The sequence below is a fragment of the Bos taurus genome, chromosome 19 (assembly GCF_002263795.3).
Source record: "Bos taurus isolate L1 Dominette 01449 registration number 42190680 breed Hereford chromosome 19, ARS-UCD2.0, whole genome shotgun sequence".
In the NCBI taxonomy this organism is placed as follows: Eukaryota; Metazoa; Chordata; class Mammalia; order Artiodactyla; family Bovidae; genus Bos; species Bos taurus.
Window position 1 is genome coordinate 22,671,504 of NC_037346.1, and position 25,045 is coordinate 22,696,548.

The 25,045-nt window shown below is 54.0% G+C and overlaps 2 protein-coding genes across 6 annotated transcripts in view; both read right to left on the reverse strand.

The window, feature by feature from the left end:
• PITPNA (phosphatidylinositol transfer protein alpha) overlaps positions 1 to 6,989 on the reverse strand; it is a 33,596-nt gene extending 26,607 nt beyond the window's left edge. The window contains exons 1-2 of the mRNA NM_001046582.1: positions 6,798 to 6,989; positions 2,905 to 2,935 (exon numbers count right to left, since the gene is read on the reverse strand). Of these exons, the coding sequence (NP_001040047.1) occupies positions 2,905 to 2,935; positions 6,798 to 6,817 (51 nt within the window). The 5' untranslated portion in view covers positions 6,818 to 6,989. The remainder of the gene's footprint in view (positions 1 to 2,904; positions 2,936 to 6,797) is intronic.
• Positions 6,990 to 14,848: 7,859 nt separating this feature from the next.
• SLC43A2 (solute carrier family 43 member 2) overlaps positions 14,849 to 25,045 on the reverse strand; it is a 45,313-nt gene continuing 35,116 nt past the window's right edge. For 3 of the 5 annotated variants that reach the window (XM_024979971.2, XM_059877947.1, XM_024979970.2), the window contains 3 exons: positions 22,678 to 22,751; positions 21,338 to 21,461; positions 14,849 to 20,696 (listed from right to left, as the gene is read on the reverse strand). In XM_024979971.2, the coding sequence (XP_024835739.1) occupies positions 20,535 to 20,696; positions 21,338 to 21,461; positions 22,678 to 22,751 (360 nt within the window). In that variant the 3' untranslated portion in view covers positions 14,849 to 20,534. 5 annotated transcript variants of the gene reach the window in all.

Here is a 25,045-nt window from a genome sequence, read left to right on the forward strand (position 1 = left end):
AGAACATCCAACCACTGACTCAGCAATCCTGAAGGGCAGGCTGGGGAAAGGGCCTGGTAGAGGGGACTGGGTTGCTGGCTGGTGGTGCTGCCTGGGGAGGGGCCCACGCATTGACTAATCCTCTTCGTTTGGTTCCTCTTCAGCTGCAGGAATCAGAGGGCAGGCTCTAAGAGGATCAGTGTGCTGGGCTGGCATCTTTCCCTTTTAATCTCTCTTGATATTCTGATCCTTTAATCCCAATGAGACATGTGAAGGCGGTTTTGTTAATCCAAAGGGGTGAGCAAGACTGGCCTCCACAAGCCACCAGCGAGGGACACTTTTCATATCAGAGGGTTCCCTTTGGCATCGGGGCTCCACACCCTGCAAAAACAGAAAGCAGCCAGACTCTGATGGCATAGAGGCGGGGGCTCGGGGTCAGAACATTAAATCAGATAAAGAGCCTTGGGGAGACCAGGACTGCAGCCTCCTCTGGCCCAGAACACTGCTCCCTGCCCTGGAGAGCTGCTCCTTTGCTCCTAAGAACTAAGGAAAACAGAGGCCCCACCACACTGGAAAATCTGGAAGTGGGAGCCCGGGAAGATGCGGTGGGTGGGCCTGGAAAATGTCATGAAAAACAGCGCAGCTGTTGCTCCCACCCCCATGGCCCTGCCAAGCCAGGTACCAAAGGGGCCTGGTGCCGTGCATCTCTGGAAAGGAGAAGTAAAACAGCCCTATCCACAGGAGGGGGAAAAGGCGGGCGGGACTGAGTAAGAAACCGCTGGCGGACATAGCACGTTAAAGGACCAGGGCTCTCTGGCTCTGCTGCGGAGCATCTAGAAATCCTGCCCAGTTAGGCCAAAGGCTCTGGCCAGCCACACCCGATTTCACCCCAAACATTGACTCAAGCCATCGGGATGGTCATGAAGACAGGGTCTTCTCTCTTCTCTTCCCCTTCCCAAATGATAAAGCTCCAAGGGCCTCCAATTGGGAAGTGAATCCAACTGCCACGTGACACTGGGCTGTTTCCAGTCAGGACGGGTTATCAATAAAGACTCTGGGAAGACTGGTCATTATTTATTTCTTCTAGGGCTTCCCCACCCAAGATTTTCTGATCTTCTGGAACTAAGGTTCAGCCAACCAAAGAGCAGCTCCTGCTTCAACCTGACACAGGCCAAGCACCGCTTCCTCATTGGTGGTTTCTGGCTGGGAACGGGTTGACCATCATCAGGCTTACAGATGAAATCCCGACCTGTGCTTACTTCCTAAGCTTCTGCTTTCAGGCTTGGTTCACCCCACCTCACCACTTCCTCAAGGCTCCAAAAAAAAAAAAACAACAAACAAGCCACTGCAAACTGAAAACCAGCAATTGCAGACGCTCTCAAGGTGTCTTCCCCTTTCCCGCCCTTCGTGGCCCCACCATGAGCAATCAGCCCAGAGCTGCCCTAGACAAGTGCTGGCCCTCCTGCATCTGCCACCTCGCTCAGACACTCCCACTTGTCATTAAAGTCGAGAAACTCCCTGTAAGAAAAGATCCGTTTCACCCCTAAATGCCACTCTGAGGCGCTCTTGAATTTCCAGGGGACGTTTGCCTCACTGGGGTATGGGACCCTGCTGTACAGCAGAGAGGGAGTCACCAGACCCCCAACAGCAGAGTTTCAGGGCAAGTGACATGCTGGGCCTTCTTGCCTGGTCTCCTGGTTTGGAAAATCATCACTTGCTATTTTTCATAAAGAGAACAAGGACCCCAAAAGAGATGGGTTAGCAGGGACCGCCCCCCACCCTCCAAGCCAACAGCTATCAGCCCAGGCACATGATTCCCAGGCCCCCAGTACATCTCAGGGGTCACAGCATCCACCCAGCCACCCCCTCGCCCAGCCTCTCAAGTCTCATTTCTCGTATCCTCCTCTCCCGGAACTCCCCTGTTGTGTCCGAGGTCCACCTCTGAGCCCTCCCCCAGGTTCCTATAGCTCTCAACAGAGATGCAGCCCACCCCGGGGGGCTGATGCCTGCCCACCCTCCCTCTCATCTCAAGTGTGCTGCGAGCTCTGTTGGCCCGGTCTCAACTTGCAAAGGACCATTTCATATGTGGAACCAGGTGGAAGTGCTCAAGGGAGCTGACACTGCAGTGAAGAGCGGCTGTGGGCAGCACTGTGGCTGAGCAGCTTCACCCGAAGTTTAGCTCAGCTGGAAGCTGGGGGCTCTGGTGGTTCCGAAGGGATCAAAGAACAAGGCTGAGCTGGGAGAGGAGCGTGAACGAAGTTCAGAGGAAGGGCGGGACGAGGGAGGCTCCGGGGCAGTGTTCTGCTGTTCCGGAGGCCGACTCTGAGTCAGCTCGGCCTATGAACCTTCATGAGGTCAATCCTGCCAGATTGCCATTCACGGGGACGTCGGGCCCAAGAACCATAAAAGGACAGAGGCCAAGCCAAGCCCATTTATCATTCCCTGCCCTCCGTAAAAGGAGGGTTCTAGCCTCAGCCTTCTTCGCAGTCACCTAAGTGTGGCGAGGAAGAGCCTCGGAGATTTCAGCCCTGCTGGTCTGCTGCACAACCAGAGAGGGCCAGGCAGGCCTCCCTGTCAAGTCACGGAGGTCTCAGAAATGCACGTCCTTAATCTCCTCAGTAACATGTCCCCAGACGGGCAGAGTTCCAGCAGGTAGGGGGTGGGGGCTGGTTTTGTGTCTATCCACAGTTATCTTGCTGGCCAACAGCTTGAGGCAGGTCACACACAGTTGGTCAGATACATTAAGTGCCTTCCTGCAACTGAAAAACGCACCAGGAAAATTCACACTGAGTACTGACTATCTCCATGCTAGGACAAACACGAAAACCATGCGACAATACTCGTGAGGGCTGCCTGGAGCCCAGCTGAGCTGAGGGTCACAAGCAAGCATCTCCAACTCTGGATAAAAAGAGGAAAAGGACTTACCTCCTCTACAGACACAGGTAGGATGACTCGACTGCAAGAGAAGGAAAACAGAGGGTCAGCCTGGGGCTCTGAAAGCATCGTCCTGGAACGGTACTGAATGTGTTGCTGCCCATGACACTGCACTCACTGTCAGAACCCCAGCAGAGAATGGCCTCCTGAGTGCTTCAAGGCTGGGACCCTCGGTCCCTTCTGGCACCCCATTCAGAGCCCTGCGATTCAGCACACACCCATCCCCTCACCAGGCACTTCCTAGGCCTCTGGCTCATGTTTGGAGCTGTCTTCTCCTCCCTCTCCCCGACAAATACCTTCCCCAACAAGACTTGCTGATGAGTCTGCCTCTCTCTGTTAACACAGGAGGATCCATCCCTGTATACTCCGAAGCCAAGATGGGGATTCAGGCCCAAACAAGCAGACCCTGGAGACTGACATCTCTGGGGACCCCACCTCCCAACAGCAGCCCTCAACATGAAAAGTAAGGAAGGGGCCAAGTTCCTCGGAGCATTAATCACCCTAAGAGCACGCACCAACCATCTCAGGGCCAGCTATTACAAGCCACTACCACAAAGCCACTGAGAGAGGACACCTAACTCGTGTTCTGACCTCCAGAAGCTGTCCAAAGGCACCCCAACCCAACTTTCTTTTCCTTCTTCTCCATTTCCATGGCGACCAATTTTGCTGGGGGAACCGCCAGTCAGTCACCTGATGGAGAAGCCATGACCAGCAAAGCCCCAGACCGGTCAGAACTCCACACACACAGAGAAGTGCGAGGGCCAGGGCCCTGCTCAGGGTGGCTTGCATTTGTAACGCAGAGCAGTGGCCAACCCCCAGCTCAGAGCCCTGGGGTCTGAGAGTTGAGACAAAAAAGCTTGGCTGTATTCCTACCAATCAAGCCAGCTCCCAACTCAGATTCTCCATTCCCAGACCCTAGCTGGGAGCCCCTGGAGCCTCCTGCATTTTGCGGGCTCTGCTCTCCTTCCTGGACCACGGTTCTGCCAATCAGGACCCTTGCTCCAGGCTGGTAAATAACCCGCTCACTATTCTCTAGTCCTGCAAAGGTCCCCAGACAGCAAGAGGCACCCAGAGGGGTCTGAGAAAAACATCTCAGTCAAGGCAAGGCATGGAGCAGGAAAGTAGCAGGAAAAATAACATGGGTTCCAAGTCTCTACTGCTGGCTAACTCTCCTCCTCTAGAATGACTCAAATAACGTAAACCCTGCAGGTTTTTGGAAGCTGCCCCTAGTGCTCTCCTCCCATCAGTGAGAGCTGACAGCGCAGAGAAATACTTCCAACGTGGAGGCCACAATTTCTGCACCCTCAGAAGAAACTTCCTAGAAAACAATACACCTTTTATCTTCAAGAACAATGGTAAAAAAAAAAATCACATCCAAGAATTTGCAGAAATCAAGGAGAATTCTGCGAGAGGAAGTGTTGGACAACCTTCAGACTCTGGGTGGGCACTGAGTCTCCACCCGAAAGAGACCTGCATCAGTCAGTTCCTGACAGGATGCTCTGACACTGTGACAGACAGCGGCACACCCAGATGCTTCTCCCTGGCTCCCTGGGAGCAAAACCACTTCAGCAGCAATAGGGTGCAACCGCAAAGGATGGGGCCACAGAGGCTGTGCGGGGCTGGGACTGGAGCCTCGCTCACTTCAGCATGACCTTCACTCGCAGTCTCTCTAGAGCTGCAGCGCTGCAGCCACAGCCAAGCGTCTCCGATGCCCCCCTCTGGGGCCCCCCCCCACCCAGGGATGCACACACACACACATGCCCGAACACACTCAGGGCACAAGTTGAGCAGGAAGGAAATGCAGATGCCAAGCGGGTTCTGCATCCCTGGCACCTTGGACCTTTCCCTGGCGGGCTTCAAGAGGAGGAGAACAAAGACTGGGAGGGGGAGGCTCTCTCTTCAAAACTCGCTCAGATCTCTTCGGAAGGTCCCTTCCCTTCCCTACCTGACCGTTTGCACAAAAACTACAGGTTTCTACAGATGCTAGGATTCGACTGGGAATAGACAAAAGAACCAGGACAGTGGGAAAAGTCTGTCATCTGGACAGTCAGGATTAAAATTCAAAGTGCACCCGACCCTCCTCTTGCTGGCTTCCCAAGCAAGATTCTTCCTCCTTAGCACACAAAACTCTGCGCTCTGGCTGAATCAGCATCAGATTGGATGTCAAGTAACAGAGTGGAGGGACTTCGAAATAAAGCTCTTCAGATGAGGTGTCAAGCTGCGATGACACCCAGGTCTCTTCCCTTTGCTATCCAACACTCCACACTATGTCCTAAATGTCCTAAACACCTCCAAGGAGCAGGCCAGCTAGAACGGGGCAAAGTCCTTTCACTGACAAAATGGAAACAGCTCTCAGCACACCTGCCTGGCTACCAAGTGAGGTCCACCAGTTGCTCTCTACCCCGACATCTCCCACTTCCGGACACCTCCCACTTCCTGACTTCCTGGGCTTCTGCCTCAATGCTGTCCACCTGTCCTCCCCTCTAGGAAGTATGGTTTCCCTGAAAGTTCTTCACGTACACATCCAATCTCCCCTCTTCCCCATCCCCCTGTCCCCAGTCTCTCCTCTTGGAAGAAGGGAAAAAGAAAAGTCCTAAGATGTTTACTTGGAACCATGAGCTTCTGGAACGGATCGTCTCATATTTGAAAGATGTAGCAATCCAGACACCCCCACCTGTCATCCAGTCCCCTGGATTTCACGAGCAAGCCCATCTCCCTGAAATTCCTACCAGAAGTCACTCATGCCCCCCACCCCACCCACCCTCACTACTCAGAAACTCCCTCACTCTTCACCGGTTTTCCTCAGTCAATGGCTTGATGACAAACATCAATTCGTCACAGCAATTTCCCCATCTCTTTGTACCAAGACTGAGAATCCTCCAGAGGCAGGCTGGCCCTGCCCGCCCCACCTCCCCAACTCTAACAACATGTATATTTACTCACAATCATACTTTTTCCAAACTGTCTTCCTCCATAACACCCTGGGCCTCTCCATCATCATAATCCTCTCACTTTAGCCCCTGCCCAATATTTTCTGAATTCCTCACCCTAGTGTCCCTAAGTCCCAAGCAATCATCCTTTTTCCTTGAATACTTCCTCCTCTGTGTCCAGCACTGAAGACACATGTCACACGGCCAGTCCCCTGCTATCTCCTCATACCCTTCCCCTGTCACTCAGCCTGGTCCGGACTCCCTAGTCCATTTCCTGTGTCTGCTTAAGGCAGTCCTTGTCCTGATGCCTAAGGCAACACTCCTCACACCCCAGGTGGCCCTCCACACTCCACCCATCATCTCAACTCCATTCCAGAAGCTGTCTTACCTGATCTCCCAGGGCCCCTTGGCAGTATTCTGGCCCAAACCCCCCTCCCCACCCCTGGCCCTGTCTGCCCTTGTCTAACTGTTCCTGGACCACTCAGACAACTCCTCCCTCTCCTGGGGGTCCTCTCTGCCACTGCTGCAGCTCTGGCTGGCCCCTTCCTCCCTCAGCCTCCACTCCAGGACCACCCCACGTCTCATCCAGCGCTCTCGATTCCTCCTCATGCCCTGTCCCGCTCTCACTGTCCCCTTGACCTCATCCCAGGCCTGCCTGGCCCTCTTTGTCCCCTCAGCCTCTCTTCAGGCCTACTCGGTCCTCGCTGCCCCTTGGGCCCCACCTCAGGTGCTGTATCCCTCCCTCTCCACCCCCGTTCGGCCCACCTCCGGCCCTGTCCGGCCCTGGCTGTCCCCTCAGCTCCTGCTGGGCCGCCCAATAACCCATCCAGCGCTCTCCATGCCGTCGGGCCCCGTCCGGCCGCAGCATCCCCTCCGCCAGGCCATCAGTCTCCCTGGTCGTCATCCTCGACTCTCCCTCCCTCCTCGCTTCCGCACGGCCGGCTGGACACTCACTACTCCTTGAGCAGCACCATGTCGCTTCGCGACTCGGCGGCTGCCTGCTGCCCGTCCAGCCTCCCGCCCGCTTCCTGACGGCCGCTCTTCCCGTGGCCCGGCCTGGCCCGGCTGCCTGTGCGCCTTCGTCGTGGTCTGCTCTGTCCCCGCCGCTCTCGCTGCGGTCGCCGCGCCGGCTCCTGCCGCCCCGGCCTCGCCGCCTCCCGCGCCGCTGCCGACGCCGCCCGGAGCTCCGGTTCCGCAGCGCCGCGCGGGGGCGGGGCGTCTCTGCGGCAACCAGAGCGTCACGCGCCGCGCTGCGCGCTGACCTCAGCGCGGAGGCGGAGCCTTCTCGGGCCCGCCCCCTCCCGTCCTTAAGTGGGCCGCCGAGGCGGCCTGCGCGTCCCGGGTGGGTCCGCGCATAAGCAAGACCCGAGCAGCAGGCGGCGCCGACACCCAGGTGTCCCGCAGGGTCCTAGGGTGACTGTTCATCTGCAGGCGGAACAGATGCCACTGTGCGTTTGGGCCTGACCTGTGGTGTGGTTTGAGATCTAGGAAAGGTTGTATTAGAAAATGTTAATAATGGCCAAGTTTATGTGCACGTAAGGGCTTGACTCCTCACGACAGCTGTATATCAGAAATGTATTATTACTGTCCCCATTGACAGGTGAAGGGGAGGCAGAGGTCAAGAGACTAGCTCAAGAAAAAAAGAAGAGTAAGAGAGAGACACTTGCTCAAGTCCAAAGCTAGCATGTGATGGGGCCGAGGTTTTTACCCTGCAGTCAGTAGTCTAATATCCTTTATCCAAAAAGTTATTTACTGAGGGTCTGCTGTGCATCAAAATCTGTGCTTTTGTTGAGTGAGCAAGTGAAATGAAAGTGTTAGTTTCATTTCAGTCGTGTCCGACTCTGCAATCCTATGGCTGTAGCCCACCAGGCTCCTCTGTCCATGGATTCTCCAGTTAAGAATACTGGAGAGTGGGTTGCCATTCCATTTTCCGGGGGATCTTCCCCACCCAGGGATTAAACCCAGATCTCCTGCATTGCAGGGCAAATTCTTTACCATCTGAACCAACAGGGAAGCTTGAGTGAGCAAGGCAGATATCATCTTGCCCTTAGGGAACTCAAGATCACCTGGGGGTGGTAGGTAGGTGGATGGAGGGGCAGCCAGGCAGTTAGGATGAAAAGGACTGTGAGAGGTGAAATACAGGTTTGGTGGGGTCACACTGGGGAGGTGTAGTCAGCACAGGCATTCTAGAGGAAGAAGTTCTAAGCTGAACTCTGCAGGGGGCTGAGGTGGGAAGAGGTATGGGACAGAGTTGATGCAATGGCTGGGGGCCAGAGGGCCAGCATGTACTTCAGGGGAACTGAAAGAAGTGACTGCTGCATAAAGTTTGAGGGCTGAGGAGCTGTAGTGGGGTGGGGCGGGCAGAGTATGCAGTTCCTGGGGGTGCTAAGGTGTTTGGAGTCCATCCTCAGGGCATGGGCAGGCATCTATGGATTTTAAGCAGGTCTGTAAGCAGGTCTGGTATTTGACAGCTGGAAGAAAAGGGCACTCAGGGAACCGGAAAGGAAACAGGGAGAACCTGCGTGAGGAGGCCTCTGCAGAAGTCCAGGTAGAGTTGGACTAAGACAATGATGGTGAAAGGGGAGGAAAGAAAGACAGAGATGGATTCAGGAGCAACTCAGGAGGTAAAATCAGCAATACTCTATTGACTAATTAGCTGGGAGTGTGACAGTGAGAAAGGAGGGATGAAAACTTCCTGGGTTTCTGGCCTGGGAATCTGGGTGGATGGCATCGTCTTCAGGAAAAAGAGAACAAAGGAAGATTTGCAGATGGGAAGACAATGGCTAAAATGGAGCAGGACCCTGTGGGGCCCTCCCAGGGACAGATCCTTTCTGTGTCTCCCGTTTGCTGTTTATAAGAGACAGGTGTTACGCAGCCTTGTACACCTTTCCTTGAGTTCCAAAGGGCAGATTCAAACAGTTGCTAATCCAAGAAGGGAGGGAATGCAGAAACAAAGGTGAAGCAGTAAAACAGTATCTTTGAGTTCTTCTGTTGGAACTAAGGCCCCCACCCCCAGGTGGAGGATGGTAACTCCAGGCTGAGCACAAGATTCCTGGAATACCAACTTGTTAGCTCATCACCAATCAATTAGAAGAAAATTATTTAATAATTGCCATGTGCTGGCTCTTTCCAGGAAGTAAGTAATCTGGAGCTTGCAGTCTAGTTGGGAAGACTACATCTACTCATTCACTCCGTAAAATATTGATTGAACTCTTTGCCCACTCCTGGGCCTTGTTCTAGGCACTCAGAATACAGGGGTGACCAAGAAAAACAAAATCCTTCTGAAACAGGAGGGAAGGGGGCAGGACACAAGCTTTAAAAGAATGACATAGCACATGATGAAAACTAGTTAAAGACTGGACTTCTGGTGGACCTTGAACCTCCTTATGTGTTCATTATAATTCATTATACATTCAGTCATGTTTGACTGTTTGTGACCCCATGGACTGTAGCTCGCCAGACTCCTCTGTCCATGGGATTCTCCAGGCAAGAATACTGGAATGGGTTGCCATTCCTTTCTCCAAGGTATCTTCCCAACCTAGGAATCGAACCCAGGTCTCCTGCTTTGTGGGCAGATTCTTTACTGTCTGAGCCACCAGGGAAGCCCTTTGTAATTAATGGCACACCTACCAGTACCTAGACAGCTCCAAGGCTGACCATCAAAGACCAAAAAGTGGGCAGTTGCCCAATTCCTGGAAATCTCCCCCAAATAGTTGGAATAATCCTCCTCCTCATTAGCCTGTTAAATTACCCAGCCCATAAAAACTACCATGTGATACTTCAGGAGCTCTCCCCTTCTGAGATGACCCACACTCTGTTTGTGGAGTGTGTTTCTCTCTAAATAAATCCACTTCTCTTTTATTTTCAGTTGTGTTGGGTCTCCATTACTGCGTGCAGGCTTTTCTCTGGTTGTGGCCCGTGGGGGCTACGCTTCATTGCAGTGCGTGGACTTCACGTTGTGGTGGCTCTTGTTGCGGCGGAGTACAGGCTCTAGGCTCAGGGCTTCAGTAGTTGCAGCACAGGGGCTCAGTAGTTGTGGTGCATGGGCCATTGCTCCACGGCATGTGGAATCTTCCTGGACCAGGCCTTGAGCCCGTGATCCCTGCAATGGCAGGTGGATTCTTAACCACTGTGCCACCAGGGAAATCCAATAAATCCACTTCTTACCTATCATTTTGTCTCCCACTGAATTCTTTCTGCATCAAGACATCAAGAACCTGAGCTTCATTAAGTTCTCAAACCAGGTGTGGTTGTTTGCTGCTGCTGCTAAGTTGCTTCAGTCATGTCTGACTCTGTGTGACCCCATAGACAGCAGCCCACCAGTCCCCCGGTCCCTGGGATTCTCCAGGCAAGAACACTGGAGTGGGTTGCCATTTACTTCTCCAATGCATGAAAGTGAAAGTGAAAGTGAAGTCGCTCAGTCGTGTCCGACTCTTTGCGACCCCATGGACTGCAGCCTACCAGGCTCCTCCATCCATGGGATTTTCCAGGCAAGAGTACTGGAGTGGGTTGCTATTTCCTTCTCCAAGGGATTGTCCCAACCCATGAATCAAACCCATGGCTCCTGCAGTGCAGGCAGATTCTTTACCCCTGAGCCACCAGGGAAGCCTGAGACCTATGTGATCTCAATTAAAAGACTGTGGGTTTAAGTCCCAGTCTCAGTTCTAACCGAGTTTGAGTCTCAGCATGTGGGCTCAGGTCCCAAAATCTGAGTTGTACAGTTTCACTTCCCTTGTTTGGTGGGGTTAGGCAGAATATAAACAAATGCAGAAACAACTTCCAGCAGAGGTGAATGTTAAGAAGATGCTGAACAAGGTGACTGTGGGCAGTGAAGGTGGTATTAGATGGGTGGTCAGGGAAGACTCTTAGAAGAAGCCATGTTCTGGGACTTCCCTGACAGCCCAGTGGTTAGGACTCAGTGCTTTCACTGCTGGGGTTCACATTCAATCCCTGGTTGGGGAACTAAGATCCCATAAGCCACGCTTTGCCGCCAGAAAAAAATTTAAAAAGAAGAGGTCATGTTTAGATAGAAACCTGAATCAGAGTTGAGATGAGGGAGTCTGGAGGGCCTGCCAGGCAGTGAGGGAAATATAAAGCAACGCAACCATTAAATTACCCGAGAAACACCTTCCATGTGGAGGAATTCACAGAGAGGAGGCCTCGCACTTGCAGAAAACTGTACCGAGTGATGGAGGTCACTGGCCATAAAGGTGACCGTGTGTGACACAAAGGACAGTGCTGGAAAGAGTCCAAGGAGAGGCTCCTGGGCTGGAGGGGTGAAGGAAGTGTCTAGGGACAAGGTGGCGATGAGTATCTGGCTAGAAGAGGGGATTGTCATCTTTGCAGGGAAAGGAACACATGCAAAGGGGCAGAGTCAGGGTTCTAGGTGGACAGAATCTGGGGAGTGGGGAGGCCAGGGTAGAGCCTTCAGTCGGAGCATAAGGGGTTCATTTGATAGACACACACACAGCCAGGACAGAATATGGGGCCCTGAGAGACAAGTTAGAGATCTGACCTTAAGGAATCCGCATTCCTTATCACTCAGGATCAACTTGGAGAAGGAAATGGCAACCCATTCCAGTATTCTTGCCTAAAGAATCCTGTGGATGGAGAAGCCTGGTGGGCTGCTGTCCGTAGGGTTGCACAGGGTCGGACGCGACTGAAGCAATTTAGCAGCAGCAGCAGAAGCAGAATCAACTGCTGGCCAGATTTTTACCACACCTGCTTCATTTCTTTTCTGAAACATCATGTCATCTCTGCCCTCCATATACCCATGTGCATTCTAGAAATAGGGATATTTTCTTCTGAATCCACAATGCCATTATCACACTGAACAAAACTGGTCATCTCTTACCCAGTTCATATTCAAATGTCCCTAATCATCTAAAAAATATTATTTTAGAGTTTATTTTAAATACATTTGGTATCTGAACAATGTCTGCCTTTTTTTTCCCTTCACATTTTATTCTCAGGTGTTCTGTTTCTTACATCTCTTCCTCTAACAAGCTTTGCTTCTGTGCTTCTGGCGTACATAACAGTTAGGCCTTGGAATTTCCCTGGTGGCCCAGTGGCTAAGACTGCACTCCCAACGCCTGGTCAGGGAACTAGATCCCATATGCTGCAACTAAAAGAAAAGATCCCACGTGCCCACGTGCTGCAACTAAGACCTAGTGTAGCCAAATGAAAAAAAAAAAGATCAAAACCTTACATGCAGGGCCCACAGCACTCTCCAGAGTGCCTCACTGTGAGCCGACGATCCCACTGTGGGAATGAACCCCTGGTGCCTGATGCCCTGGAGTTCCAATCCTACCACTTCCTACCTGTGTGACCTTGTGCAAGTTGCTTAACCTCTCTGGGCCTCAGCTCCTTCATTTGTAAAATGGAGACAATGGTAGTGGCCGCCTTGTGGACTTGCTGGATGTCCGTAGATGAGGCAATATGCGTAAAGCAGTTTCATGCAGCGCGTGGCATATTTCTGTATGACCGTTCTGGAGGAAGGGGGGCCTGTGAGGAAGGACCCCTCAAGGCTACGTGTATATGCTCCTGGCTGAGCCGGCGAGAAGAACGTGAATCTCCGGTATCATAGCAATCCTTCTGTCTCACACATCTCTATCTCTCTTCCTCTATCTGTACCCATCTTTTCTCCATCTCTCTAGCTGCCCCTGTCTCCTTCTGTCTCTCCTCTCCATCTCTCGGTATCTCTCTCTGTTGATCTCTCTTTATCTCACATCTAGAAGTCTCTCTGTATCTCTCTCTGTCTCTCCCTTTCTCTTTTTGTTCTCTCTGTGCCCCTTCTGTCTCTCTCTTTCTGTTCCTCTGTAACTCTCTGTCGGTGCTCTCTCTGTCTCTTTAATCTCTCTTGCTATCTCCTCTCTGTGTTTCTCTTTGCCTCTTCCTGTGTCACGTCCCTGCTCGTCTCCCTCTCTCTGTCTCTCTTCATCCCTGCCATCTTGGTCTTTGTTCCTGCGCTCTGGGTAGTGATCCGCTCTCTCTTGGACTCCCCCTGTCTCCTCTGCACTGTTGATGTCTGCGCCTCTCACAGTCCTGGCCCTCCGTGTGGATGCTCCTGGCTGGCTGGCCCTTCTTACCGCCTCGGTCGCAGCCACACCTGTAACCCATCTCTGGGTATCGCGGGGAGACTGTGTTTCACTGTTTCCATCCTCAGCTCGGTCCCTTCCTGCCTGCTGAAAGCATACTCTTCTCCCAGCCTTGGCCTCAGCCAGTTTCAGCCTCTTTTTGGTTTATTTCTCTCTCGCTCACTCTTTTTTAAAAGCAGTTTTATTCATTTGTTTATTTTTGGCTGTGCTGGGTCTTTGTTCCTGCACGGGCTTTTCTCTAGCTGTGGTGAGCAGGGGCTACCCTCTGGTTGCCGTGTGCAGGCTTCTCATTGTCGTGGCTTCTCTTGTAGAGCGCAGGCTGTAGGGCACACGGGCTTCAGTAGCTGCATATGGGCTCAGTAGTCGTGTTTCCCCAGCTCTAGAGCACAGACTCAATAGCATGTGGGATCGTCCCAGATCAGGGATTGAACCCTTGTCTCCTGCATTGGCAGCCAGATTCTTTACCACTGAGCCACCAGGGAAGCCCTCTCTCTCTTTTTTAAACTTCATCCTGCAGTATTTATCGAGCATCTGTTGCATGCCCGGCACCATTCAAGACTCTAGAGTTTATCGTGGCAAAGCAGTACCCATGCTAGCTCTTGGGGGCATTCGTGATATTGGGGAGACAGACAGACAGGAGGGCAGACGAAGCATGGCCCTGCCTTGGCCTTGCCCCCCTGAGCAGAGGAGTGCATAGGCCAGGCTGGGTCTGTGAGTTTGGCTGGCTGTGCCCTGCGCTGGGCCTGATGATTCCTTGTCCCTAAACAGGGCCTGAGGGTCACTCTAGAAGCCGGACTAGAGGGTTTAACCACTTGCTCACTGGACAGCACTCATGATGCCCCAGGCTGGGGAGACACAGGTAGAAAGTCCCAGCCCACGTGGGGCACAGTCCAGACAAACACAGTATCAGTGGGAGGGAGGGAACAGTGGCGCCCTGGACTTGACCTTCTCCCTCTCTCCCTGCCTCCAGCAGAGTTTGGCCCGCACACGGTGAAAAGCCATTTGAGCAGCCGTGATCTTTAAAATAAATTTCTCTGAAATTTCATCTGAAAATGGGTTTGTTTTACATAAAACTCAGAATTCCCAGCTTCTTTTGTAAAAATCAGGAGATCGAGCAACAGTGGGCTCGTTCCCACAGGGCCTTGAAGGGTTAGAGCTGTGTCAAGGCTGTCCTCTTAGCTGGGGCTGTGGCCTCCAGATCCCCGAGGTGCCCCCCAGGTCCTCTTGTGTCCCTGGCAGAGAGGTCACTGTCCAGCGGTCCTTACGTCATCATGCTGGGGTTCTACTTATACTAGAAAACTCGTTCTCCACTGTGTCTGCATCAAAAGCGGGAAAACAAAGGTCACAGTGCAGGGATGTGGCAGAGCGTGGCTTTTGAGCTTGCAACCCTGATGAGTAGAAGCCCTCATGAACCTCCATTTACCATCTCTGCCCTGTGTGCCATGCAGGGGTCCTACCCCGTCCCCAGCTGGCTCCTGAGGCCACCTACCTCCCTGCCCAGGGCCTCAATGCCCTCTACCCTAGAGGATTGGGAACCAAGCTTCAGACAACCAGGCTGCCCTCTCCCCTCCCTAGCAGTGAGGGTCTCCCTGGGGCTTCTCTGAGGAAGCCCAGTGGCTCTTCTTTCCTGCTGCCTTTGCCCAGGGCCCAACTTTGTGGGAAACCCCTAGAAGAAGCAGGTGTGCCCATGACTGCTGACTCAGGACAAAAGCCGAGGGTCAAGAATGAGTACCTGCCTTAGAACTGGAATTCCCAGCTGCCTTGGGCTCCCTCCACCACCGAGGTCCCCTCCTCTGTCCCTCCCCCAGCTCTGGGGTCAGGGAGCACATTTCAGACAGGTGATGGGCAAGACAAGTGGCAAGTGAATGTGTGAGTCAGACAGAAAGAGACACAGGGGCCAAGGGGGAAGCAGTTCTTGGCCATTCTCGGCAGATGTTTATTCAGTGCTTACTGTGTGCCAGGAAGCCAGGTGCTAGAAACAGCAAAGGGCCAGGAAGAGTCAGGGTCAGCTGCTGAGCTGTCAGTGACAAGACATTGACCCCGGTTGACATGGGAACAGATTAACCCTTCAGGCACCACTCTGAGGGCCTGGGCTGGGTCCTTGGACAGAGCCTGGGCCTTTCTACCCACCAAAAGAGATTCAGCGAGGCATGACCCTCTCTCTCTTTGTCAAAGGAGAGATAAGCTCCCACACCCTCCTCTAAACATGTTCACACCCGACGTGCCTGGAATTATACCCCAGACGTCAACACACACATGCACACACATGCACACAAAGGCACACGGGCGGTTTTACAAGGAGGTGGCGTGAAGGTGTTGTCCACAAGCTGTGCTCTGAGTCACCCACCTCAACGTAAAACTGTCAAGAGTGCCCGAACATCCCCCATTTAGAGATTATCTTGAGAAGCTTTTTGGCCAAGTCTCTTACCAAAATGCGAAAGACGTCAAAGTGAACAGGGGGACAACTTCTTAAGGCTTTTGCTGAGAGAGGGTGGTCCTGAGAGGGGAAGGGATCAGAAGAAACGGACCTCACTTCCTTTACTTGGCCAAAGGCCCAGGCAGAGCTGCCTGAAGTCTGTCCTGTTACACGGGCGGGAGAGGGTGTGTGCGGATGGTCCTTATCCCCTGTGCTGTCTGCTCCGCTCCAGGGTCATAAAAATAATTCTATCACTGGTTAAGTGCCTACTAAGTGCCAGGTACAATAACGTACAACTGCTTGACGTCCAGGTCCACTGAGTCTCCGGGGGCGGGGGTAACACTTCCATTTTACAGATGAGAAACCGAGGCTCAAGACTTGTCTATGGTCACAAGATAATAGGTGTGGTGGGGCCTCTAACCTCTGCCCTTCCCTCATCGCCTCCTCAGCACAGGGAGGTAGAGTCTCACTCTGGGAAGGGTTGAGCAGCCGGAGGCCCTAGTTCGGTCTTGGATCTGCTTGGGAGGCTGAGAAGGGCTGACTCCAGGGCTGGAAGTGCTGCCTGCAGAGAGACCAAGGGCACAGATGGGAGAGGTCTGCCCTGCGGTGGGGACACTGCGCCTCCTTCCTGATATGCATCCCATCCAGGGTTTGGGGCGAGTCAGGGCCTGGGTCAGGGACAGGCTCCCAGAGCCGGCCTGCTCACCCTGACCCCACCCCACTCCAGGGGGGTCCCACAGCCTGTGGAAAACCCACCTCCTCACTTTCAGGGTCCTGGGCTCCTAATCCTAACCCCACAGTTAAGACGCCTTCCTGCCCCAGAACTCACGAGAATCCATTGTATTACCCCTCAGAGGGAGGGAAGCTGTGGATTAAACAGCCCCAGAAGCCTGACTCTGTTAAGAAGACTTCTCAGAGCTCAGAGACAGGAGCCTCTTGCCATAGCGGGCCCACAGCCTGACCCCTCCGGATCACCTGCCCCTGGTGCATATCTGTTTAAATTCACACAGATGGACATGCAAATGTATTAACCGCCAACGCCCACACCCCTGAGGACTTTCCTGGTGGTCCAGTGGTTCCAGTGCATGGGGTGTGGGTTCAATCCCTGGTAGAGGAACTAGGATCCCACATGCTGCATGGCGGGGCCAAAAGATAAAAACTCCCTTAGAGAAGGAAATGGCGACCCACTCCGGAATTCTTGCCTGGGAAATCCCAGGGACAGAGGAGCCTGACGGGCTACGGTCCGTGGGTCGCACAGACTCGGACATGACTAAGCAACTAAGGAACAGCAACCTGGGTTTGTCAGTCTCTATGGTGTGAGGACTGTAAGAAGCTGAAAGGTTAAAAGCATGATCGTGATATAAGAAGAAACAAAACTCCACTGGGCTGACTGAACGTTCACGCAGTTGTCTGAGACAGTGCTGCGCACGTCCTCCCAACACTGGCCACCTCCCCACCTTCAGCGTGCTTGGGGCCTAGGGCCGTGGGAGGCCCTCATGCTTCACAGCCCAGGGCCAGAACAAGGAAGGCTGGAGTTCTTCTCACCAGGCTGACACTGAGTACAAGAGGGAATAGGAGATGGAGCAAAACAGAAAGGAACCCACAACCCGCAACCCCACCTGTGGCCTTTACGAGGGTGGGAACCTTCCTGACGACAGGCCCAGGCAGCGAGAGCTGCAGGCAGAGGCCAGGAGGCTTTGGAGGAAGCCAGCCACAAAGGATCACCTGGACTCAAGTCCAGGGAGACAGAAAGGACGGGGCTCCTGGCAACACTCCTGAGGCTGGTGTGACCCTGCTTCTTGCTCCAGTTGAACGCCCTGGACCGGGCACCACTGCCTGCTCCTTCCTTCCCACCAGGAACCTGGAGAACCAGGGGGATGATGGAGGGCCCAGGCCAGTGATGACCACTGCCTTTGACCAGCCCATGGTCCCTTCCCCATCCCAGGGCACTCCTCTCATGGCTGGGGGTGACCAGAGACTTCCTCCCCCAAGTTACCATCCGCCTCTAAGGCCAAGATGACTCTACTACGTACAGCTCCCCCAAATCTAAGGAAGCTCTTGGCTCCAAGAAAAGGAGAACTCGCCTGTGTCTGTTTCCCTTCCTCAGGCTGTTTCACCTTGATCTTAAGGCCTGGAGGCCCCCAGGCTGCCACTCCGAATGGACTGTCCTGATCTAGAGGGTCGTGGCTGCTCCAGAGATTAGGACCATATGCAAGTCCTTGGCTTTAACCATGAGCGAGTTACTCTACCTGTGCAGGCCTCAATTCTCCCAGCTGTAAAATAGGGAGGGGAGTATACCAGCTCTTGGCTTCTTAGCATGCCTCAGTGATGGTAATGAGAAAATATAACTCATCAATCCTGCAGCCAGAGTAAAATGACTGGCAAGGGAGTGGGGGTGTGTGTGTGGCACACGTGGTACCCAAACCGCCTGGTACCCTGCTCTCATTTTCATGTCCCTAAGCCCCATACACTACTGGCTCCGGACTATTTTCCACCCTGAACTCTGGTTTCTCAACGCCTGCTCCTTTCCACGTGTACACACCCTGCAGGCAGGTGGGCGAGAGAGAGAGGTCGAAGCTCCCACTTCGGCTGCGCTGGGGGCTGCTGGGCACAACACAGGCTGTGTCCTTGTGGCCTCAGTACACTTCCCAGTGGGAAGGGCCCTTGCTAATCAGCACTGCCCCAAACTGCACTCCATTGTCAGTGGCTTTCAAATGTTGGGGAGGGGGGCAGCTGCACCAGAATCACCAGGTGGGGCTTAGCAAAGAATAGACTTTAGTTTCCCTCTAGGTCAGAGGCAAGCCCCCGGGGCTATGTTATTAACACGCACCCCAAAAGCTCCTGCTGCAGGTAGAACCTGGGCCACACCTGGGGTGGGGTGGCTGGGGTTGTTAAAACCATTCCCCAGCTGCCCACCACACCCCTCTGGAGAGCACAGCCCACCAGCACTGAGCTAACTTCACCTCGTCCAGCATTTCCCAAATCTGACTACAAAACTTTTAAAAAATTATGTATTTGGCTGCACCGGGTTCTTAGTTGAGACATGTGGGATCTAGTTCCCTGACCAGGGATTGAACCCAGGTCCCCTGCATTGGGAGTACAGAGTCTTAGCCAATGGACCACCAGGGAAATCCCAAAACTTTTTTTAAAAATTAAAATAACCTTCACATTTTCCAGAACTAGAGTTTTTAGGAATGCTTTGGGAGAAATGTTCATCTCACACTCTCTCCTTTAAAAAAAAAAAAAAAAGTGTTTAAAACAAATACCCGCTTTTGAGTATTTGAGTGGACGAAGCCTAGGGAGGTGAGTTTCAGGGGCTCAACTGTGACAGGAAGCTCAGGTCTGGGCCTGGGTCTGCCCCTTCCCATCACCACCCATTCCTCCCGCCACATCCTGCCCCTGCTGTCTTTGAGGCTGCGGCTTGTCTGGGGTCACCCTGCGTCCTGAACCCAGGAGGAACCCTTGGTGTGGCTGACTGGTGACAGGAAGCCTGAGCAGGGATGAAAGGGGGTCAGGATTAGCCTGTCTGGCTGGGATAAGCAGCAGAGGAGCGGGTGGCCACACTTCTAAGGTGTCTGCACAGGCCTGATGTGTTAGGGCTGGGGCAGGGGAGAAAGGTCTTTTCCTGGCCCACCGCCCCTCCCAAGACAGCAATCACACCCAGAGAGAGATGTTACCCAGAGTCGGCAGCTGGGGACAACTGGGGCTGCTCAGTGGCAGAAAACTTTGTCCTGCCTTTTCTTCTCAAGCTCAAAACAGGCACATGGAGTCATGAATTGATATGCTAGAAGGGGGCATCCCTTACCAGTAGGGAAGTGGATTTATTGCTTTATAAAAAGGAGTCTGATAAAACTGAAAACATATAACCTAAAAATCCACCCACCCCTCTCAGAACTCCCAGGAAGCCTCAGACACATTTCTGAGCGCAGTCAAGGTGGGTGGGTTGGTAAGCCAGGCCCGCCTGGCAGAGGAAAGGTGGCCTCACCCAAGTAAACAGCTCCAGGGCCCCTAGGAGTCTGCCAGCAGGGGGCGCTGTGGCCCCGCAGCTGGGACAAGCTTGGCCCTGAACAGGGCTGGCTCCCAGGCGCTGGGCTTGCTGCAGGCCTGGCCAGCTGGGGGCAGCTCTGGGAGGATAAGTGCAGTCACCCAGAGCCCACACCCTGCCACCACCCCCACACACATTTCTCATACCCAGCACATGCAAACACAGCCCACACATCCACACCCCCTCGGCCTCTCACAAATTCACCTCCCCACCCAGGCCTGGACCTCCAGGACTGTCAGCCGCAGCCTCACTTCCACCCCCCACAAAAACAGCTGTGTGTGTGTGTGTGTGTGTGTGTGTGTGTGTGATATGCCCTGTTGGTGCCCCCTTAATTCCCTTCAGGTCACAGCCTGGACAGAGGGTGGCAGTGGAGACATGCCCCCACTCAAGTCCTGAGGGAAGAGGGAAAGGGCCGCTGCCCGGCCTTGTCCATGGTTCCCACGTGACCATCCAGCCCTCCAGACCCTTCCCAGGCTAAGCTGGAGGGGGGAGGACAGGGGGCGGGGGGGCGCTTCCCCACAGGCCTTGAACAGGAGGACAAGCCATGGACAGGCCACAAAGGAGTTAGCACCAACAACAGGAAGCGGGTCCTTCCTTCCTCAGGCAGCTCTGACTGGCCGGGGGAGGAGGTGAGGGGCCAGGCTGGGGGTGGGGGTGTGCAGACAGAGCAAGCCTTTGTCCTCAGGCAGGCGTGGTCGGTGGACATGCAGCCGAGGGGCAGGAGGCGGGCAGTGGATGGCAGACCCCTCTACTTTGGCTAGAGGCAGAATCCGGACACACTTCAGGGGAGAGGGTCTGCTAGCCCAGGCGGTCCTCCTGGCTTCTCCTGCAGGCACCACGGAGCCCCGAGGCTCAAGGACCCCTCGAGGGTGGCGGAGTGAAGTCCAGAGCCTCCCTGCCTCCAGCAGGAGGAGAAGCGTCTGTCCCGGCCCTCTCCCATCCGTCTGTCCACCGCAGAGCTCCGAGGCAGGACCAGGGCCCTTCGAGGGAGCGTGGACTCCAACACAGTGAAGGACAGGATCCTGGGGTTGGGGGCGGGCGGGAGTGCGTGGAGGTCCTCTGGGGTGGGGACGAGGACACCGCGAGTCACTGAAGCGAGAGGGCAGGAGGCCGCGATCCCGAGAAGGCAGGCGCTACACAAAAGCCTCCTGGTTGGACGAGCCGTTGAGCTTGAGGAAAAGCTTGTCGTCCTCTCTCTTCCGCTCTAGCTGCCTCTCCAGCTGGCGCCGGTAGCAGATGAGGTAGAGGGGGAGGCAGAAGCCCAGCATGCTCACGACCAGCAGGCCCACGTTCACCTGGGGGGCAGGGACGAGAGTGGCCGTCACGAGGGGCAGGGACCACAGCACGTGTGGGCTGCAGTCCTCGTGCAGCCAGACCCTTCCTCGCTCTCAAGGTTGGGATTGAGGCGAAGGTCACAGGAAAAACAAAGGAGGAGTTTCAGGAGGTCCGAGGGCCTGTCATCCCACATTCTGGCATCAGGATTCCCCAGTAGTCCACGGGCCACACCAACGTGCTTATCTGAAGGTCCAAGGGTGTGGTGGGATTGGGACAAGCTCACAGAACCTGGTTATGAATCCTAGCCTCTGGCAGGAGTGGCAGGGACAGCAACTCGGTTCCATTTACCCCAAAATCAGGTCCAGAGGTTGAGACTCTGAGCTTCCACTGCAGGAAGTGTGGGTTTGATCCTTGGTTGGGGAACTAAGATCCCATATGCCACACAGCATAGCCAAAATTAATTTTTTTTTAAGAAACGGATAGAAAGGATACTCTTCCCCTCTTGCTCCCCAGCCTATTCACAAGGGATCCCTGAACTGACCCTAACCAAAGTTCCAAACTGCCTGTGCTGGGGTTCTGGAACACGCTGAGATGCCTCCCAGCTCCCAGTCAGCAGAGTAGAGCGGATGCCCATAACCCGGCGCCCCCCAAACCTTCTTACCCACAGAGGGTCTCCCTGGAGGGGACCCATCATAGCCAGAAACAGGGGCTGCTGCAGGAGAGCGAAGAGGGCGCTGATCAGGGACTGCAGGCCCGTGAGGCTCCCAAACTGTGTGGAGGGGTACCTGCCAGGACAGGAGAGGGCCTGTCACCGCGGGGCCCACTGTCCGGCTTCCCGGATGCTCCTCGGCCTCAGCCTGGCCCCACTTGCCGGTGCCCCCAGGCTGCAACTTGAGGTATCAAAGGAGATGTGGGAACAGCTTCAGAGGACAGTCCGGTGTCCATCTTTGGACTGCTTTGTGATGAGCAGTTCCATGCAGAGAATTTCCCTCTTGGACCAGCATGAAGGCCCTGGGGCCCACGGGTGCCTGGCCGAGCCGAGTGGACAACATGATTCCGGCAGGAGTCTGTGGCTCGGGAGCTAGGCCCAGGGAGCAGGTGGGAGGCTGGGCCGGGCTTGGCTGCACCTTCATCCAGAGGAGCATTGTATAATCACGGAAACATAGCATCACAGCCCTCAGCCGACTCCCTCAGACTCCGCCAGGGTGGCCTCAACTTCCTCTAGGTCTTGGGGCGGGGAGGGTGGCGTGGGGTGGAGCATGCAGACCTGGGATGACCCCCATGGGATGCTCTTGGGAGCGGGGAGAAAGTTCTGGCATAATCTCAGGACATTAGGCATCGTGGCTTAGCAAGGAATGGCTGCAGGAATGAGCCTGTCTTTGGTCAGAGAGAGACAGCGGATGGTGTTTGGGTTCTGGTGTTTGAGCCAAGCCCCAGCCTGAGGAAGACGAACAACTATGGTTCCTTAGGTGTGTGTGGCCTCTTGGAAAAGGAGGCAGGTTTCACTTTAGCCAAGGGCTGAGAAAACTGCGGGCAGACCAGCCCTTTGAGGCCCTGTGTGGGCTCTGTCAGGTACATTCAGGGCTCAGTTATTTATGTCGCTGCTGCCACTGAAGGCCATTTGAAGGTCAACATTCAGATGCATGTAGCCAGAACTCACCCCTGCGCTTCCCATGAGCAGTCAGCAGCAGCCCCAGGACTCAGCTGAGCAGCAGCCCCTGAGGCCGTAACGATACCGAGCTGCACCCTAGCTGGGGGAACTGACTTCGTGTTAAATGCCAAGGCTTGTGGGCACCCAACTGTCTGCCCACTGACCTGTTCCCACCGAGTACGGCCTTCTCCTGACACACCCCACAGAAACCCTAATATCTAAGACAAGAGGAGGAACCTCAGGTAGACAAGATGGTCCCCTTCAGGCCCTCAGCCCCACCTGGAAGCCCCCTCAGGTCATCCATCCCCTTACCCTCAGCCACCAGGCCACCCGCAGCCCCCAGGACTTACACGGCGGCATATAAGCCCCCGACGGCCGAGTGGATGAATCCTCGCACGATTGTGTGCAGGATGAAGGAGAGGATCTGAGATGGGGAGAGCAGAGTGTGAGCAGGAGACATGGAGGGTCTCCCTTTGTCCCCCTGCCCCAAAGCTCCCAGGGTCCTGAGTGGTGGGAGCACTGGCACCCTGGAGTCGGCTTGGCCAGTTCGCCATGGCCAACTCCCGAATGCCAAAAATTCTGAGCCAATTGTTCAACACAGTCATTACTAACAACTCCATTGCATTAAAGGTACAATTTAGTGACAATTGACCCTTGGACAATGTGAGGGATTAGGGGTGCTGACCCTCTATGCAGCCACAAATCCACATTAAACTAATACTCTGGCCTCTGTATCCACAGTTTCATATCCTCAGATTCAATCACCCACTGATTGTGCGGTACATATTTACTATTGAAAACAGTCCAAGCGTGAGTGGAACCGCACAGTTCAAACTTGTGTTGTTCAAGGATCAACTGTGCACTGAAAACAAAGTTCATGAATACTCAAAGCCCATCACATCTTGATCACTTCATTCTGTTTTACTATTACCTCTAGTCTTAAGGTTTTTTAAGTCTACTGTAGATATTGGGTTGGTTAGGGTTTTCCCCTGAACATCTTAAGGAAAAACTCTAACGAACTTTTTGGCCAGGTGGCACGGTGGTAAAAGAATCCACCTGCCAATGCAGGAGGTGCAAGAGACGCGAGTTCGATCCCTGGATCGGGTAGATCCCCCGGAAGACAAAATGGCAACCCACTCCAGTATTCTTGCCTGGGAGATTCCATGGACAGAAGAGCCTGGAGGGCTATAGTCCATGGGGTCGCGAAAGAGTAGGATACGACTTAGCAACCGAGCATGCATAATATATATATGACGGTGTGTTATCGTGTGACAATGGACAATGTATTGTTTGATACTAGCCATGATGAACACATTTACACCATGGAAATTGCCAAACATGAGAAACCAAGGCTCCCGCTACCCCACTCCCATCTAAAGTCTGCCATCAGGTGTATGTATGGACACGGCACTAGGTAGGAGGTCACCGATCATCACTCCCGCCTTTTGGGACCCGAGGGCTGTGCCCCGGTCTCCCAGCCTGGTCCTCCAGGCCCTACTGGCAGATGGCTGTCCCCCTCTCCTCTCACTCGCTTTCCTAAGGAAAGGCCACTGCTGGCAGGCTGAGCAGGCCCTTGTTAACGATTCCTGAGAGCCACGAGCTGTCTACTTTGCTGCCGGGACCCTTTGTTTGTTCTCTGCACACAGCCCTGTCATCAGGCGCAGCAGCCAAGCCCTGTTTCCGGGAATGTGGGCGGCGGAGGCAGGGGGACTGCTCTCTGCGGCGCTGTGAGAGGGCTGTGCCCGAAAGCACACGCATCCCTTACAGGCTCCCCCTTTGCACCCCAAAGGCTGTGCTGCCTCTTCACAACTTGTCTTTCAGTAAGAACTGGTTAAAACAAAAAGCAGATCGCAGTCCTCACTGACCACTGCCCCGTGACTGGACAAGGTGGTCAGGGCAAGGGTCTACCGGTCTTGCAGAGAGGGCCACCACCACCAGGAGGCTGGGAAGGCACCAGGGATGTGCCAGTACTCCCGTCTGGAACCGGCATCAGTCTCTGGGGGTTTATTCCAGCTGCACGCGGAGTCGGCACAAGCACACGCCAATACCCGTGGGTGGTGCACACCTGGTGTTCCCTGTATTTCTACATGTGGCCACTTGTAGAAAGGAAGGGCCTCCTGCTTTCCTCCTGGACTTGGTCCAAGATACCACCTGGACTCGGGTCACACCCATCTGGGAGCAATGCCATCACTTGTATCCCTTCCTTCAAAGTTCAACTTGAGGACTGGAACTAGAACCCTTCTGTGGACCTAAGGGTGGAGCCAGGCAGGTAACGCAATCTACCTTTCTTGAGCTCTCTGCCAAAAGTCAGGTTCCAAAAGCACTGGAAATCTTGTGCAAGGCAATTAAACTTTTGAACCCAGATACCAAGAGCTCATCATCAGAGGCTTTCTCCTGTGACCATCCTGAACCAGAAGAGCAAATGCTCCCATCAATGCCACAGACTGGCCAGACCTCTTAGGATGTCAGATCACAGCTGTCTGAGCAAAGGCAAAACAATTAGCTACACAAATACACCATGTGACTCCAGAAATGGTAAGATGATGGTATTCATGGTGTGTAAGATGCCCCAAGACCAAGAAGAATAATACCCTTTCATAGGGAAGGGTCTACTGTGAAAGGAAATCTCAGTTCCATTTACAGCTTGCTCTTAGAACTGTGGTGCTGGAAAAGATTCTGGAGAGTCTCTTGGACTGCAAGGAGATCAAACCAGTCAAT